General features: G+C 47.9%; 1 protein-coding gene across 9 annotated transcripts in view; it reads right to left on the bottom strand.

The window, feature by feature from the left end:
• FRMD4A (FERM domain containing 4A) overlaps positions 1–18,108 on the bottom strand; it is a 359,132-nt gene that overhangs the window by 6,368 nt on the left and 334,656 nt on the right. For all 9 annotated transcript variants that reach the window (XM_042053262.1, XM_042053270.1, XM_042053280.1 and 6 more), the window contains 8 exons: positions 15,288–15,421; positions 11,818–11,940; positions 8,494–8,722; positions 7,270–7,326; positions 6,564–6,801; positions 5,976–6,140; positions 3,331–4,190; positions 893–989 (listed from right to left, as the gene is read on the bottom strand). In XM_042053262.1, the coding sequence (XP_041909196.1) occupies positions 893–989; positions 3,331–4,190; positions 5,976–6,140; positions 6,564–6,801; positions 7,270–7,326; positions 8,494–8,722; positions 11,818–11,940; positions 15,288–15,421 (1,903 nt within the window). The remainder of the gene's footprint in view (positions 1–892; positions 990–3,330; positions 4,191–5,975; positions 6,141–6,563; positions 6,802–7,269; positions 7,327–8,493; positions 8,723–11,817; positions 11,941–15,287; positions 15,422–18,108) is intronic.

Raw genomic sequence — 18,108 nt, forward strand, 5'->3', positions numbered from 1 at the left:
GGGCTGGAGTAAAACCAGAGGTCAAACCTGGTCATAGGTGACCAGGGTAATTACAGGGCAGGAGATTTTCCAGTGGCTGCACAGTGAAATGTTTTCAAAGGACTAGGGTATTTTGAGGACTGTAGTGTCAGATCTAGCTGATCTCACCAAAATCTCATCCCCTAATCTGGGATGTGCTGCATTAGATGGGATCTGGAAGTGACCTTTATTTCACATGGCAGGACAGAATTGCTGGACAGAGATTGCTAGAGAATACCCATGGGAGCTTACAAAAGGTTGTTTATTTACTCCTGGAACTCCCTGCCTTGTAAAGGTGTGCCAAAGAACCCAATTACTGTATTTACATGAGTAATGGCTACCTATGTGTAATGCCTCCCTTCACACTCTGGTGAAGCACTTTCATGTTAGTGGTAGCTGAAAAAAGATGCACTTAATAGTCATGCAGACACACTGCTGGGGAAAACTGAGCAGAAAAATGAGGTTGCTGCACACACAGGTATGGCAGGCACTGAACCTTGTCTTTGCACAAGGTCTTGGTGTGGACAGTCAGTGTGATGGCTGCTGAAAAAGAAACATCAGCTATTTCAACATATGAAGATTGAAGGAAGGAGATTGTCCAAGCAGGAGGAACCTGCAAGGCTTCTTTCCCTGTCAGTCTGACACTGCTTGGAGCATTGCTGCTGGGTGTGGATGGCTCGGCCATGTCTTGGTCAGCCTAAACCAGAGCTCCACCCCCACAAGAGCACAGGTGGGAGACTGGAAATGCTCCGTGCAGATATAGGCGATAGAGCACTGGGGAAACATTTCTCATAGCTGTGCTTGTGTGTGGGGCGCTTTTTCTCAGCAGCACTGAGTGAGGTGGATTCTCTAACCTGTCCCCACAGACACTCACCCAGTCTGCCACGTGAGAATGTGGTGGGGACTGCCCGGCGGCGTGGCTGCGAGCTCGCTCGACGGCGTGGAACTCCTCTGGCTGTGAGGTAAGGCAGCTGGAAAACAACCAAGGGTGGAGGAAAACGACTGGTGAGGTGAGAATGCAAAGGTCAGGGTGGTTCAGAAGCATCAGCTGGTCAGACCAGCAGAAACACGTCTGGCTGCGAGTAAATACAGCCTGGGACAGGCCTCGCCCTGTTCCTGGGTGATTGTGCCTGGACGTGGCACAGGAGCACAGCCTCTGCTGACACTGCTGCAAGCACGGGCTGGATGTGGCCTCAGCTCTGCAGGAACACAGCCTCCAGCTGAATACAGCCACCCAGACTCTCCTGATCCTGCCTGGGACACACCACGCTTCTCCCAGCACAGAAGCTTGGTTGCTGCTGCCTGGACTCCATGGGTCCTGAACTGGAGGAGCTCAGCCTGCCAGGCTCAGCCTCCTGCTTTCAGGGCTGGTGGGAGATGCTTTGTGTCCCTAGGAGCCAGGGCTGGCAGTGGTGAGAGCCTGGACAAGTACACTGGTCATGTGCTAAGGAGGAAGACAGCTCTGAAGATTTCAAAAGCTACAACTTTCTTTCACTGTGCATTTGTAAAAAATGCTTGGCTTTGTTGAACGAAGACAGAAGTAATCTGGACTAAAAATGGGAAGTGGTTCTTGGGGGAATTTCCCTGGTGAGGGTCCAGCAAATAAATCCACCTGACCAACCCTTCCTCTTCCTCAAGTCCATACAGTGTTGACCCTCTGGATTTAATACATGCCTAGGAGTCTGATCCTCTTTGAAGGACAGTGTGCAGCCCAATAGACCTATCAGATAGGACTGATCAGCTGAAATTATGGAGGCTTCTACCTGGCACCCCTCTCTGCTGTTAAATTCTTTAGCTGCTGCCAAATGACACTTACAGGGAAAACCAAATTTTAATTTGCTTCTTGGAGCTGACAGCTCCTGAGGTCAGTATCCTCCCACAGCTGTGACTGGGAACAGACTCTGAACACAAAACCAATCTATGCTGCCAACTGGTCAGGCCATGCAGTGATTACTGAGCACACTTGTGCTGCACAGGTATCACATTTAGGTTTAAAGACCCAGCTGAGTGGGGGAATAGACTGAATGACAGTGATTTTTATGTGCTCTCACCCCAAAGCCACAATTTTCCTGAACTGGTACCATTTCCAAGGCCAACCAAAAGCTTTCCAGTGTTCAAGCATTTTCTCTTGCTGCATGGAACATAATACCCATTAACCAAAGGGAGGAAGACAGATTTTCATAGGGAGACATGGGATGGTTCTAGCAGCTACTCAGTTGTGTCTTGGTCCACACCTGATTCTCCTGTGAGTGTTGGCATCACACATAAATCAGCCTCTTCTTGGGCAGCTGTTGGTGGCCCATGAGGAGCCTGTGTCAAACCATCTCTGACTCCATGCTGGAGTTGGCAGCAAGTGCAGGGCCCCACTGCTGCCAGCGTGGTGGTCACCATGGACTGGACACCATGCTGGGATGGCAGAAGGCCAGCAGCCAGCATGGTTGGACAATGCACTGGTCTGCCTGGGAGGCAGTGACAAGTGAGGCCAGAGCAATGGTGTCTCCCATGCTGAGGCATGTGGCTCAGGTTTTTAGCAAGTCCTTGATCTGTCCACACTGGCTGGACAAGCAGTGACTGATGGCCAGTAAATATTTAACCTTGGTCTGGTTCAAAGCACATTGTGGCCTTCTCAGTGTAATGAATTTGACTGTTTTCTTACCATTTAATATTAACAGCACAGAGGAGTGCAAAGCTCTGTACATGACACAGAGGCATAATACTGCACAAACTTCAGCACTCTGAATTTCAGGGTATTATCAGCAGAGTTATTGGAGCTGCATGGGAAAACCAAGTCTCAGCAGTGCACAAAGATGTCATTGCTCAAACGTTTTTGTGGGGGGTGGAGGGGCTGGCATGCCCCACTTCACCTTTCTCATGCTTTTGGTGTTTCAGTGAGGACATACATTCTCCTAGTCTGTGCTGAACCCCTGCTTGCTTCATCTCTCCCCTCGCTGTGATTATGAATAGTGATGCTCCCTGTGGTTTTGTCACCTTCAGCCTCTAGTGCCATCACCCAAAACCCAACTGCACTCTGATGAAAGACCTGACAATAACCGGGCTTTGGTCTCTCTCCGTCTTTTGACCGCATCATTGAGAAGTGATGATTTCCATGGAAAAACATTCCCACTTGATGAATGTCTTGGACAAGGCCTTCTCCCCAGTGTTACACCTCCAGGCTTGGTGAGCAGCGTCTGAAGGCCAGATAATGTGCTGTGGTCTGGCACTGCTCTCCAGCTGGGGTGTAATGCCTGGCACAAATCCAGGCTGAATGAGGCTGCCATCCTTCCCGCCCCTCTGCCTGGGCCTGGCTCTTACCTGATGTTGCTTTACACATCTGAGGCATTCTCGTGACCCGGCTGTGTGCCACAAAGGTGCTTTGAGAAGATGTGCTGTACTGGGAGCTGCTGTCTGAGGAGGTGGAGCTCGTGTGCGAGAGGCGGCTGTGCTCCTTGTGGGAGGCCGTGGACCGCTGGTACCAGAGCCGCAGCTCGTCCGACACCGCAGTCCTACCCGAGCCTTTCTCATGGCCCTCCCTGCCCAGAGATGGAGTCCTTATGATCTGGGAGCGGGACGGGGTGAGCCTGACCGAGTCCACTTCATCCCCGTGCCAGTTCTCCTTGAACATCCCCCCCGCTGTGTAGGAGTTGGAGGTTTTGAACTGTGCTTTCACGCTGTAGTGTCCCTCCTGGTCGTTCTCCAGGCTCCTCACCACCACGGGCGTGGAGCTGCCCTCGATGTACAGGGGATATTCTTTGATCCTGTACTGGGAGGAGGGTTGGCTCTGGCTGTGCAGGTAGACACGATGGTGTCCCGTCCCGTTCCTTGCAGCCAGGTTGGGCATACTCCCTGAATTGGAAGAGACCAGGTTGCCTGCTGATTTGTGCCTTTGCCTCTGCCGTTCTCTGGCTTTCGACGGGGAATCCTCTGCCAGGGTGGAGTAGTTGGGGTTCATCTGAGCAGGGTAGTAGTGCTCCGAGCTGGAATGGCTGGTGCAGGAAGAGCAGTCGTCCATGGGGTCAGAGCCATTACTGCTACGAGTCCCTGGGGTGTAGAAATCAGGGCTCCCTGTCTCATTTTCTGAGCCGAGGAGCTTTCCTTGTGACTCCAAACTGGAGCTCCGGTGTCTAAAGTGCTGAGCTAAGCTGTGCAGTCTGGTTGGGCTGATATCTACTGACCTGCAGGTACCAGGAAACAAAACAGGCTGTAAGTCAACAGGTTCAATCATTCCCCATCCCTGTCTGTACACACAGCCAGCAAAGGAATCTGAGGGCATTGGAAACCTGAACCCTTCGAGCACTGCTTGGGGCTGCTCCCTGCAATGCAATCTGCTTCCCTGCTGCAGGGCTTGAGGTGATTGAGGTGTTCCTGTTCTTCTCCAGTTCCTTGGTGGTGACATTCAGTCTACAGCACCATGAGGGACATAACTCCCTGCCCAACCCAGTTCCTCTGTGGTTCCCACCCTGGGAAAAGCTCAGTCTGAAGGGTAAAGTCTGGGAACCTCAAGCCCTGGCTTTGATGGTTGATCTCTCTCATGGCAGAGCTGTTTGGATCAGCATCATCCCTTTGCTACCACCTTCACCTTGTGCCACCCTGCAAATCCGAAAACCTCACAGGCCACAAAGGTGGTGTGATTCCCTTGCAAGTGGCCCATGAAAGTCCTGCATGGGTACAATCCACCTGATGAGAGACAGACAGACTGCCCATACTTAGCCCTGAATGTTGTGATTTCTCCACTGGCCATTGAAAAAGTCACCCCTTGTCAAGCAGCTTGGTGTTACTGGGGCCCAGCCATGGGTAGCGCGTGCAGGACTCTTACTGGTGACAACCCTTCAGGCAACCACCCCAAATCACAGTTTACAAGGCTTGATTCATGGCCAAGTCTGGGAGGTCTCTATTCACCCTGTTTGAAGAGCTCCACCCATCCATTCAAGGAGCAGAAACATATCTACGTGATGGATGGCTAAGGCCAGGGCATGCAGCTCATGAATAAGCTACAGACTCAGCAATGGTTGTTTCAAACACCCAAATGGCCCCTACCCAGTCAAAGCCCATTCTCAAGCTCTGTGCCAGACTCGTATCTCATACAGCTTGGCTCCAGCATTAACAGACATTGCACCTTTGTAAGGTACCCTCAAGCCAAAAGTTTGTAACAAACTTAACCCAGGGCTTTAATGCCTTGTATTGTCTCTGCCCAAGGCTGATGTGTTGGCATGACTCTTGATTTATTCTGAGCTAAATGATGGTAGCACTTCCCCTTAGGGCAGGATACCGACCAGCACACAGCTCTGGCTCAGCTCTGCTCTCCGCAGTGTCCATGGAGTTTGCCACAAAAGCAAAAGTGCAATGAAGCTGAACAGTTTGTAAAAATCCTGCTGAAAATTGCAGTCAACTTTGGGCCCATACATCAAATCACCTCCCTTTTACACACTTTAGCTCTTTCCTCTGTCAACCCTGGGCTAAATTCCACTGCCACCTGGGTCCCCGGCTGGATTGCTTTATACAGGCTGCTGATCTCCCTGTAACATCACACACCTACAAACATTTTATCCATGAGGGAAAGTTACCACTATTCAACATTTTGTATCAGACAGGAAGCAACATATTCTCTCCAGCTGGATCCATGGAGGAATTTACTGCAGAATTTAGCAGTAGCACTACATGCATTTTAAAAGTGGCTTGTAGAGCCTATAAACAGTCCGAGATGAAAGGTCCCAGCAGAAGAAAAGCTTGATCACTTCAGGGGAGGGATGAGGGGCAGAATTGTGTTTATCTGAAGGGATTTCATGATGTCACTTCAGGAGAGATTCTCTACTGGCATGAGCACATGAGCCTCTTACGTGAACAGGAATGCTTTGTGTCCTTTCCTGAACTGGAAATTAATTCATACCCTGAGGGAAGGATAAAGCAAGGAAAATTTATTTCAGGGTAATCAAGGTGAAACTGGAGCTGGGAAGACTTACCGCGTGGAGTGGACGTAGTGCGGACTGCGTACCCGTAGATCTGGCGTCGATGGCATGCTGGACTGGGAATTCCAGTGGGGAAGGCTCCGGATGGGGCTGTTCTGCAGTGAGCTGCTCCCTCCTGCCTCGGCACAGCTCCCAGTGCTGGGGAACCGCTTGTGACTGCTGAAGAGGAAACACCCTGCTTCAGCTCTCCCACAGGAATTTGGGCAAGTGCCTCCCGTGCATCTTTCCAGATCTCAGGCACATGCCTGGGATCTTGTGGGGATGAGTGGGAGTTGGGTCAGCTGCTGCTCTGAGCTTGTGTCCCAGCGCTTGTGCTTCTACAGTGACAGAGGTCAAAGCCAAGCCCTGTCAAAGCCCTCAGATGATCCACCATCCTTCCCTTCTACATGTTTTGTAGAATAACACTGAGATACCAAACAGCAATCATGTGGCTGTAGCCTATTTTTATGACCTGGATATTGGCCAAAACACTTAAAAGTCTTTTAGTAAGGGACAGCTTTGTAAATTTTGAAAGGGCTCCCACCTGTCCCTCCTGAAAGCAGAGAGTATTTCTGTGATAGAGCTTCAAGAGAGCTGGCTCACCTGGAATGGCTGTGCGAGGAGCGTTTCTTGACCTTCTCATAGGGCTCATCCAGGGATGACTCGCTCCACATCTTGGGTTTGATGGGGGACTTGTCGTAGTCGTTGCGGTGGAAATGCATCTGGCGGAGCCCTTCCAGCGACTGCGGCGGGGGCGGCCGGTTGTGCAGCGGCGGCCGGGGCGGGAGGCCTTTGTGTGGGGACTGCAGAGGGGAGATTGTGCTGGTGACCTGAGAGTCCTCTGTGAAGAGAAGGGAGAGAGGTGATGGCTGTGTGACACCTCCAATGGCAGCACAACCCCAAGAGACACCATCACACCTCCAGAGCCTGCTTCCTTATCCCAATTCCCCTGGCTGTGTTCAGGGGCAACCTGAAGAGCTCACTTTCAGAAGGGCACTGGCTTGACATTCCCATTTTGGGAGAGAATGGCCAGCAAGAGTGTGTGATGCATTAAAACAACTGAAACGTAAGGGAAAACAAGGGGGCATTCTAGGACTGTCCTTTGAGATAATTCAGAGTGATAACCAGAGCAATACTCAGTGCTCCAGGCCTGAAGCCTGACTACAAGATAGAGTCAGGGGAAACCAAGCGTTTTTGCTCCTGGGATCTATCAGTGGACTATTACACAGAGCAGTAATTCTATTTGGAGTGTCAATCAGGAGTTCACACATCCCTCCCTGCTCTCTAGAACATACAGCAGCCAACATACCATCCTCGAGAACAAGGGCATCTGAAAGGGAGCTGTCTTCACTGGCAATGTTTCCTTCTGAAGAGAAGAAAATACAGAGATGGTCAGATGGTCCCAAGAATTGCAGTGACTGAGTGCTGAACTGCACCATGATCTTTGACCACTGAGTCTTAGCCTTAAGCAGTCACCCACACCTTCCTCCTCACAGAGCAAGAGGCAAAATTCCTATGAACAACTGACTCAGCCCACACTCAGTCTGGGAGGGCAGAGCTGCAGGTCGGGTCTCTCAGTAGCAGGCTGAGAGAGGAGCTGCTAACTCTTTTCAATAATTGGGGATTAAGACTGAATCTTAATTGGGGATTAAGACTGAGAGCCAAGATCCCCAGAGGATGCACACTGGTACAGTGCCATTAGCGAGATTCACATCTTGGCCCTTAAGGACTCTGGGTTCGATCCACCTTCTTAAAATGATCATCTTGTTGCTAACTAAAGGCTCACTCTAAGTACCAGTTCTGTGGAATTCAAGGAAATGTTTTCTGAGCATCCTCTGCAGCAGCAGGAAAAGCTCTCAGGTTCTTGGCATGCAGATGTTAGAGCTGCCTCCCCCAACCTGTGTCCTCATGGCTGTCTGTTATCCCTGACTGAGGTGCAATTTGGTACCCAGATCACAAATACAGCAGCTCTAATCTCAGTTCCTGCCACAAAGTCACAGAGAAAAGCTCTGCAAGACAAAGGGAAAGGGAAAAATCCTCAAGGGAGAAAGAACCACGGCAGAAAGTTAATAGATTTCACGAAAAACCAATCAACAATCCAGTAAACCATAAAGTGCCCTGAGAATTACATTGTAAAAAAAAAAAAAAGAAAAAGAAAAGAAATATTTGAACACAGCAATGACACTGCTCCCACTTTGATTTTACAGATGCCTTTGAGCTAGAGAGCTCACCCCAATCTGCTAACATTAATTACATTTGTACAGCACTGCTCTGGAGGAGATGCCAAGAGAGCGATTTCATAGGTGAAGAACAAAGGAGTCACAGCCTGCTCTGCTGACATCCTGATCATCCACAGCACAACACAGCTTTGCTGCTGTGACTCCGCACATCCCTAATGCACAGCACCCTCTGACAGCACCCCTGCTGTCCTCCAGGCAGGACAGGGAAGAGGAGGGAGGGGAAATTTGGTAAGAATTTTGCTCCCTGCCCTCACAGACCCTCCCTGACGCTGTGGGCACTAAGTCCCCCTTACCATCTATGATCAGGGAGGCTCTCTGGGTTGGCTTCTTCCCAGATTTGATGCGATACTCGTTGATGGCGTTCTCGATCTCCTGCAGTTTCTTCAGGGCGTTCAGGTAGGATGTCTTCCTCTGCTTCTTCAGCTTTTTGCTGACATTCGGGTCGCTCGCCAGGCGCCGCGCAGCCTCCGTGATCTGGGACTGAATGGCAAATTCCCTCTCCAGGCGCTCCAGCTCTGCCTCCTGGCGAAGGCAAGTGGATTCTGGTTACCACCAAACTCCCCAAGCCCAGCTACGTGGAAGCTCTCCTGAACCTGACCAGTGGCCTCCAACTAAGGCTCTCCATCAGCAAAGCAACCACAATCATGTTGCTGCCCTCAGGGCCTCCCTGAGCATACCCATCTCACCTTCACCTGCTCACACGAGTGCCTGGAAGCACAGCTGGTGGAAGGGATGATCCATACAAGGCTGGAGCACCCATGTGTGTTCCAGCCCTCACGCTGCTGTTTGACTTTTCATGACATTCAATATGGCCAAGTTCAATGGTGTTCTACTGCACATTCATCCTTTTATAGCCATCTGTGGGTCACACCTGCCTCCCACCTGCTCCTTCTCCCTGTTTCCTATCTCCATATTCAAGCCCCATTTGATTTCACAGCTACGTATTGATGCAAAGCTACAGCTTTAACCTTCTTGACCAAGGTTTGCTTAGCGTCCACCAAACACTTTGGGGTAAAACAGGGCAAAGACAGGCTAACTCTCCCCAGTGTATGGCTGTCAAAATCCAGGAGTGAGTATGAGCTGAAGTAATTATGGGTTGCTGCACTGACGGCACTAGAAGATTGTCTCCTCGAGTTACCAGCCAGGAGGGTGATCTCAGAGCCAGCAAGGTGTAACAGCAAGGTCTCTGTATGCCAGAAAGAACCAGTGCCACCAGCATCTTGTAGGGTCTCAGCTGAGTTTTTAAATGCAACCAGGTGTACCCTGGAAGCTACCTATCCATTTCTGATTATCCTCCAAATTCAAGGGATTTAGGAGAATTTATGCCAAAGCATAAGCTGATACAGAGCTTCCCAGTCTGCATCAGGACCCCAAGCTGTGAATTTCAAAGGGCCTTGCTAATCTGCAACAGATCTGGCTACCTCCCCCAGCTCAAAGGAATTAGTCTGCTAGAAAGAGGAACCCAGTACATTGCAAATTAAAAAAAAAAATGACAAGTTTTTCTACTTTTAGTGAATGGTGAGACAGCCATATATTCCTGGAGATCCCTGTTACACAAATTCAAATCCTCTCTTTGTTCAGCAGCAGTGCAAGAGCTGATGCTGTGGGATTTAATCAGACTGAAGTCATTCTCTGAAGTTTTTATTCTCGGCTTCTAGCTTAAAAAATATACCTTTGCTATCAGTGGTGAGTCAGCATTCCCTTAAAACTATAATTACAATTTTACTCACTTCACTTAAGACTGAACCCATCTTCTGTCTTTTTAACAGATCCCTTTTTGCTTTGAAGACTTTATAAGCTCTGTTAGTGCCAGACTTATTAAAAGTGAACTTAACACCATGGGGTTTTAAGGCCTGGAACCTGATTCATCATCTTCTGGTAAAATCCTTCCCAGAGTCAGGAATTACAGGCCAGGTAAAGGTGATCATCAAGAAAAAAACCAGGACCCTTCCCTCCAAGTCTTGCTCTGACAAAGGTCTTGCTAAAGGTCTGGTGAGTTTGATGTGAGCTGTAATTTCAGACCTTCACAGATTCAGCTCTGAATCATTCAGTATATCCTAGGAAAAATATATTAATTTTCCTCCTGTCCATAATTGTCTATTTTCCTCCAGTGAGAGCCCTATAAATAAAGCCTTAGGAAATGAGAGCTATCATCTGCCTTCAGATGGAAGTTCCTTGTTTCAGGTCCTTGTCATAGTTGGTAATTTCAGTCCTGGATTTACGTGGTTGAGGGAATATTTCACCTTTTGCTTTAAATTGATTTTCCAGTGTTTGCACTTGCTGAAAAGTGCATGAAAACCATCACTAGCCTCCCTAAATGCTTTCAAACTGGCAGCCAAACACAGCTCAACATCATTCTTCAAGAACAGAAATTTATGGTTTTCAACACAGCCTTAAAATTTGACCGGCGAAGAGAGAGGTAGAGAAAAGCTGAGTCAGCGTGTTTGGATTGCTGGTGCCAAAGGCAGAGTGCCTGCACTAGGGAGGAGCTGCTTTACCTTCCTGCTCTCCCCACCTAACCTTGCCACTGGAGTAAGGAGATTCCTCACCCGCTGGCCCCAAAAGCTGCCCTGTAGCAATAGGAGCTGGGGAAGCTGGAGATCAGGTTATAACTGAGCAGCCAACAGACTGCAGGGGTTTTAGGAGTAGTTCAGCTAAGACATGCTTCCCTTTGAAAAGCTTAATTAAATGTGCTAGTTCATGAATATTTGACTGCAGTGGAATTCCTCTCCCAGGCTCCATTGAGAACAAAACTAAAGAGCTCCAGCTGTTTATTTTTTCAGCAGAAGGAAAATGCCAACAAAACGACAAACAGTTAATTCCCTGGCTGAACCAAGCCTCAAACCACACAGTCACACCAGCTTCAGTCTCTCCTCCTACAAAAATAAAAAGGAAACTCAAGACTGGAATATACACAAGTGTCTTGAGACAAATGTGCCTCCACAGACAATAGTTGTTCTGTGAATCCGGTCCCGCCTTACAGCTGCTGCAGGCCTGTTTTCACAGCCACGGTTCAGGGCACTGACCCAGCACATTGTGGGAGCAAGGAAGGGAACAAACACTCCCTGGAAAACTTAGAAAAATGTAACTCCAGCTCCCCATGGGTAGGGATGAAGGCTCTTTTGTTTAAGGACTGGGGAGCAAAATGCTTTTATCTTGCTGTGGCAGGGCTGAGATGCTTTTCTCCCTGGTTAGAGGGGGCCTGAATTTGGATTGCTACTAGAGTGGAAAGCAAGCGGCTGTTTGCAAAAACAAGACAGGCAGAATCAGGGCTCAGATGGCTTGGGGAGCTCCTGATATGCTCCCTGCTCACACAAATCACTGCATTTTATCACCAGAGCACTTGCACTGCCATGGTCCAGTTGATCACCCAGGCTAATTCTATTACCTCCAGTAATGCCAGGGCTGAACCTCAAGTATTTCAGCTTTACTCCGAGTTTGAAGTAAAGTCCCCAGCTCTCTCACTGCTTCCCCATTCTGATGGATATGGAAAAACCCCAAATGGGTACTGTGACCAAGTACAGTAATTCAAAGCACAAACGATCGCAGGACTGACTGTGTGATGCTCAGTGGACATCTCAGAGACACAGGTCTGGAAGGCAAGGGCACAGCCTCACCTCTCCCTTAGGCAGGATTTTCTGCTCATCCAGTTTAAAGGCAGTTCCTATTCTTCTCCTTACAATCGGTGGCTCCTCCCCAGGATCCAGGGGGTATTCTCGTGGCAGCTTTCCTGTGAGCTCCTGTAAGCAGAAAATGCTATTAGTGCTCTGGGCAATCCTGCAGCAGAGCAAAGCACAACATCACTCTTGTGTGACCCTAAAATAACAGGCGTTCATTAACAACATATCCAGTTCAGCCAGCTGATAACCACACAGGAGAGCACCCAGCCCTGCAAACTCAGAACCTGACACTGAGGGTGGGGACCTTTTCTCTAACCTGTGCATGAATACAGATCTTTGTGGCCTGCCCTGGGAAGGTCTGTAAGCGGTGCCCATCCCTAGGGCATCAGGGCCTGAGGCTGAGCAGGCTGCAGCACACAAGCTTTCATCTCTGCTGCAGGGTGAACACAAACCAAGAGCTCCTATCTGCTGAGCTACTTCTGAGAGGGGTGAGCAGACCCGAGAGCCTTCCTGCAGGATGCAGGTCTGCTGAGTCAGAAAGCCGCAATGGTAACAGCCACGCAGGTTATGACCTGCACAGAAAAACATTCCCACCTGATTCATGATGTGTCTGAGAGGAATGCAGTGGAAATGGCCACTAAAAGCAGTGCCTGGTACCTCATTACCTGTCTGATAACACTTCATGTATTAGAGTGCCTTCCAAGCCCCAGTGATGTCATGGGCAGCTTTGGAGCAATTTTTAGCTGATACTCTGTCAGACTGATGGGGTTATTTGCAAAGATTTGCTCAAAATCTGAAGCAAACCCCAGAGTTTTGGAATATGTGTAACACAGGAAGCAGCAAGCACCATTACTGATGTGAATGCTGTGGGGTTTTTCCCCTGGGCTACACAATACAGGCACGCATATCAGAACTGAAGGCATTGAACTCCCTACAGAAAAAGGCAGGGGCCTGACTACCAGCACAGCCCCAACTCCTTGTACTCAAAGGTCTCCCCATGCAGGACAAAAGGCTTTTGTGTTCCTTAGCATCAGCCTTGAGAGGATCCAGCTGGCAGAGTAACCTAAATCATCTGAATCCCAAAGAACAGCAGCTGACCTTAATGCGAGTGCGGGTGCACAGCCCAGTCCCTGCCTGCCCTGGCCTCTCCCCCACTCCCTAATGGGGTTTTTTCTTTCTACTCTTTTCAGGTCACTAAGAAACAAGGACCTGGCCTTTTCCAATCTTCCCTTTAAGCAATTCCCAGCAAAATGGGTTTGCAGCAGAGCTCTGTGTCGACATGCACAGCCCCCTGTTGCGAGAGGCATGGCTGCAATGTCTCAGAGTCCCATTCTGCATCGCCCCTCCAGCACTGTGGGGTTATTTCAGTTTTTCTTTCAAAATGTGTTCCTTCTACTGAGATGTGGCTCTAAGCACTGCACTGAGACAGAGATTCCTGTATCCTATCTTGAGGGTAACAGGGATATTTTCTTTATAACTCCTAGATTAATATGAAGCAGGGCAGTGGTGAAAGAGTTAATCTGCTGTAAAATCTGTAAAGATCAGAGCAGGACAAAATTAATGTCGGCTACCATGATGCCTCCACAAGCTAAAAAGTATTCAAAAGCACAATCATGAAACATAATCTAAATTAATAAGTAACTGGAGTAGTGACAGCCCAAAGTAACCTGATGCCAGCATTATGAATGGTTCTGGCCATGCTTTCTTAATTATGCCCCCACTTTTAACTCTTTTTTATCTCCTGGTCTGCCACCTTCTTCCTCTGTATTGGCCATTCCCATGCCAAAGCAGAAAGGACGAAGGGCAGCCTGAGAGGAAGCTTTCAACTACCAGCTGCTGATGGATGAGCTGTAGGGTTGCAGGACGGGGTCAGATTCCAAGTGTCCATTAATTGCCTCTCTCAAATCACCTATGGAAAGCACGAACACTTTCTTTCAGCTCTTAACGTGCTGACAGATGGGCTCTGGCCAGCCTTGCCACAGCACATTAAGGAGTTACTGCTCCTCATCCCCAGCTCCACGCCCCAGTGAGAGTTTTTGCCGGCATCCTGGTTGCTCCTGAAGTGCCTGAGGCTGCACCAAAAACAGGGCTGGAGTTAAAGGGAAGGCACTGAGCTGTGAGCTCCTGCAACTGTGGCACAGGCACATCTTTCCCTGCATCCGGTGCTGCTGCAAGGATTAGTCATCGGCAGTCAGGCAGGGTCAGCTTAGGGTAGTAAATTCCTCTGGACCAAGTAGAGCCTCCAGACCTTGACTGTCAGCCCTTCAAGAGCTGTGATTTTTTCCTGTGGATGATCTCAGCTCAATGGACTTATGAGACTGGATCTAGTCCTGTGACCTGTTTCACAGCACAAGTTGTTTGCTGAAATCAACCAGGACTTCTCAGGTGGGAAGGGACTGCTCCCATGGAGTAAAGAATGGGAACAGGGGCAGCAGAGACTTCTGCTGACACTCTTTGTTGAGAGTATTTCCCCCAACATGCTCTTTTTGGCATTAAAAACTATACAATAATTGAAACAAAGTGCAATGAGACCTGAATCAGTTACCCATTTCTCCCATTTTTGTTAAAACACACATCAAGTATTAAGCAAGAACTGGAAGATCTCTATGCCACTGTCTGCAGCCAGCTTCCTGTTGTGTTACACATCACAATTTGTTGTTAAAATCAGATACTCAGGCCTAGTAAACATGGGATGATTGCTTAATAGCCTGAGTATGCTGCTGCTAATCTCCACACACAGCTGCAGCAGGATTGTGATTTACCCAAACATTAAACTGATCACTAAATGGCCTCCTACGTACTCCAAAATGAACTGGCAGGTGAGTGGGAAAGTTACAAGCTCCTTAGCTGTCCTGCATGTCCTGGGATGACCACAGTGTTTCCTGTTTGCAAGGTCTGCCACCACACTGGCATTTGTTCCAGCCAGAGCCAACTGGATAAAGGCAATCTACATGGAGCAGGTGGGACCTTGTGTGCTGTGTGGAAGAGCATGCTTGGAGAAGAAAAGCATGTAAAATCGGTCCTGCTCCAAGAAGAAAGTGTGCCAGCCTCTGGGTTTTTTGCTAATGGAGTCAAAAGTATCTGAGAAGTGGTGACCAGCACATACAACAGTCTTCCTATGCCATTTAGGCAGCATAATAGTCTCATCAAAGTTAATAAGAAGCCTGCTGAATGCAACTTATTCACAATTTCAAACAGCAGACAGGCATGCTGAGCACCCTCCTAGCCCCTGGAGGGTCAGCCTCCTAGCTGACTGGGGTCCCCTTCTCTGGGGGAAAAAAGTCCTGGACATTGCAATCGGGAGTTGAAACAGCTGGATCTCCCTGAAGCCGTTGTACAATGGATTTTGGAAGAGGTGACTGTGGAAGGAATCTTATCTCCTGACCCCACCCCACCTCCAAACAACAAGGATGCTGTAACAAAGCCAGAAACAAAGTGTTACAGGTTATAAAATGTCCACTGCCTACCGCTTCCCGCAGGCACAGTTTCTTTAGCTCTTCCAAACGTTGGCGCAATGTCTCTTCCAAAGCTTCTTGCCTGGACTTCAGTGCAGCCAGCATGTCTTTCTTGGCAGACTGAGAACTGTCTGACTCTTGGGAACCTGTCAATAAACAATGATTTCACTAGGCCAGCTGACAGCAGAATACACATCTGGAGTGCTTGTAATTTTACCAAAGCCTGGACGCAGTCCTTCCAAAAAGAAATCGGGATTATGACATGAAGCAGGTGTTACCCAGTAATGTCTGTTTACAGCAAGTCCTTAATGTTTAAGCTAAGAGTCAGAGATTGGACAGTGGAGCACGTAAAGACATTTGTAATCATTATCTGGAAAAATAAAAGCAGCAAAATTATTCATCTAAAGATCTTAGAGGAAACCTACACACAATTCCCATGAAAGTTCCCAATGGCAAATAACAGTACAGTTTACAAAGCCCTGGAGATGCATTTTTTGGAAATTAAGCCTAGGAGAAACCATTTGACAATACAGCCTACTTCTTAGAACTGCAATTATCCTAGTAGCAAACATGTAATTCAACCCACTTATTGGGCCTGTTCTCTGAAAAACTGTAATGGAACAAAATTACCTAGCAAGATTCCTGTAAAATACACCAAAAAACCCCAGTCATAGCTCCTTCTGGGGTAGTAGCTGTTTCTTGTGAAGATGTAGGTTGAGATACTTAACTGCATGTCCAAATGGCTTGGCTCTTCAAGTGGCAATTACCAGTAACACTCACTGAAGTACGTCTGTGCATTAAATCAGACTCTGTTGCTCAGATGTCATGACAACATATGTAATTTCAGCTCTTCAGGGGAACTTCTTGATGAAGTAACCTCATCCTTTGTCACTATGTTTCCCCCACATGCAATAAAGGATGGATATTCTCCTTATCCCTCCTTTTGCTGATGGTGTACCAATAGAAACATTTTTTTCAGCAGTGACCTGTTCCCTGCCCTTTTAAGCAATGGCACAGAGAAAGCAGACCTTTATTACCTGCAGCAGTCAGATACGACAGGATGCTACATGGAATTTTCTGTGCACCTGCCATCAGATGGGGGTTAGAGGGGGCTCCTAGATATGTTTAGAGCTTGGCATCCAAGCGTTCAGTGAAAACACTCAGTCCAAGGAGGTTGAAAAAGCTGTTATTTCACAGAGCTTTGGAAGGAACCTGGGAACAATTCTTTATTTTGGCAGCAAAACAGTGAAATTTGTGCTTTCAGCTTCATCTTTCATTGCTACTATTCCAGCAGACCATTAAAGCTAAACTGAAAGAGGATTGAGGCAAAAATTGCCACAAAACAGTTCTGCATTGGCCCAGGGGGAGCAGAGAATCTCACAGATCTTTTCCGCCACTATTTTCTGCAGTTTTCATAGAGGAAGACAGCTGGCTTTTATTTTATTCAAAGAAACACCACTCTGCTTCCTTACACCTTTTACTGGGATGTCCTGAAGTGGGGGTGGTGGAAGAGATCTCTCTAAAGGTCAGCCAGGTTGAGCATTACCAGACAAAGGAGGAGAACCTTATGGTAAGATGCTTGTTTAATTGCTGTAGTCATCCTCATTTCATTTGTGTTTGCCCTCATAAAGCAACAAAACTTAACTCTGCAGACACGTCTGTGCTGGAAGAACTTGATAGGACCTTCTAGAGGAGCCCTGTACTTGCACTGGCAGGGAAACTCCTCTCCAGCACTTAGTAATTCTTAATAGTAACCCTGGTGAGCAGTTACTAGCAAAACTGAACTGCTGAATTTCTTCATGGACTTGTCAACAAGCTGCCGAGTAAAAAGTTGCTCATGATTCCAGCAGATGTTTTGAACCTTTTTCTTTTTTCTTTTATGTCAGCTTTAATGGCCTGTGTTTTCCTTTCAACTGCTCTTCCCCTTTCCTTCCTCTGTCTGCTCCATAACTCCACACCAGCTTCAGATTTATTTTTAAAAGCTATTCCTTTTTGCTGTGTGGGTTGCCACAGCAGCTACACAGAAACATTTAAAAGCATATGAACAGCCTGGCCAGACACCTGTGCTGGTTTGGGGTATGCCCACAAGAAGGAAACAAAAGGCTTCCGGCTGAGCTGGTACAGACCCAAATCAAGCACAGACAGTTTACAGCATCTGCTCCAGCTGTGCTTTCCCTGTGTGAGAACCACGGTGGTCTCAACCCTGATGCCACTGGTGCACATTTTCTCCACTGACTGCACATTTTGCCATCTTTTTCACTGCTCCCAAAAAGCAAAGGAACTGGAGGGGACCTGGAAGTGCGCTGTCACATTCTGAGTGAAACAAGGGGATTACTGCTGAAACCAAAGTCATCCACTCACTGGCACTAATGTTTGCTTTAAAATTTTTATTTAAAAGCTGAATTATTTTGGAGTGTATTATTAGATATGTATTGGCTGGATTCTCTGATTGTTCTCATGGGTGAAAAGCAAATGGAAACTTCATCAGTCAAGAGAACCACACCTGTATGAGATGACTGTAAATGAGCAGAGAACAGTGCTTTGTATTGCTGGGTGCCTATGGCTTCCATTAGAGGCTTTTTATTTATAAATATGTATCAATCCTGCCTTGAATAAGGCTGTGATCACAGATCCACTTCTAAACCCAGTGGCAACTGACCCAAAAATGTCAGGACAAATCAAAATACCATAAAAACAACCAAAAAATAAAGGCCAGCACAAACCAAACCAGTCAAGCAGATACTACCTTAAATTAGCCTTATTAGATATGGTCACTGAGTTATGGCTGCCCAGTGCCTTCCAAAGGGGATCATCAACAGAGAAACATCAGTCC

The sequence above is a fragment of the Corvus kubaryi genome, unplaced genomic scaffold, assembly GCF_017639235.1.
Source record: "Corvus kubaryi isolate FWS band 111438036 unplaced genomic scaffold, C.kubaryi_AGA036_p1.0 135, whole genome shotgun sequence".
NCBI classification, from domain to species: Eukaryota; Metazoa; Chordata; class Aves; order Passeriformes; family Corvidae; genus Corvus; species Corvus kubaryi.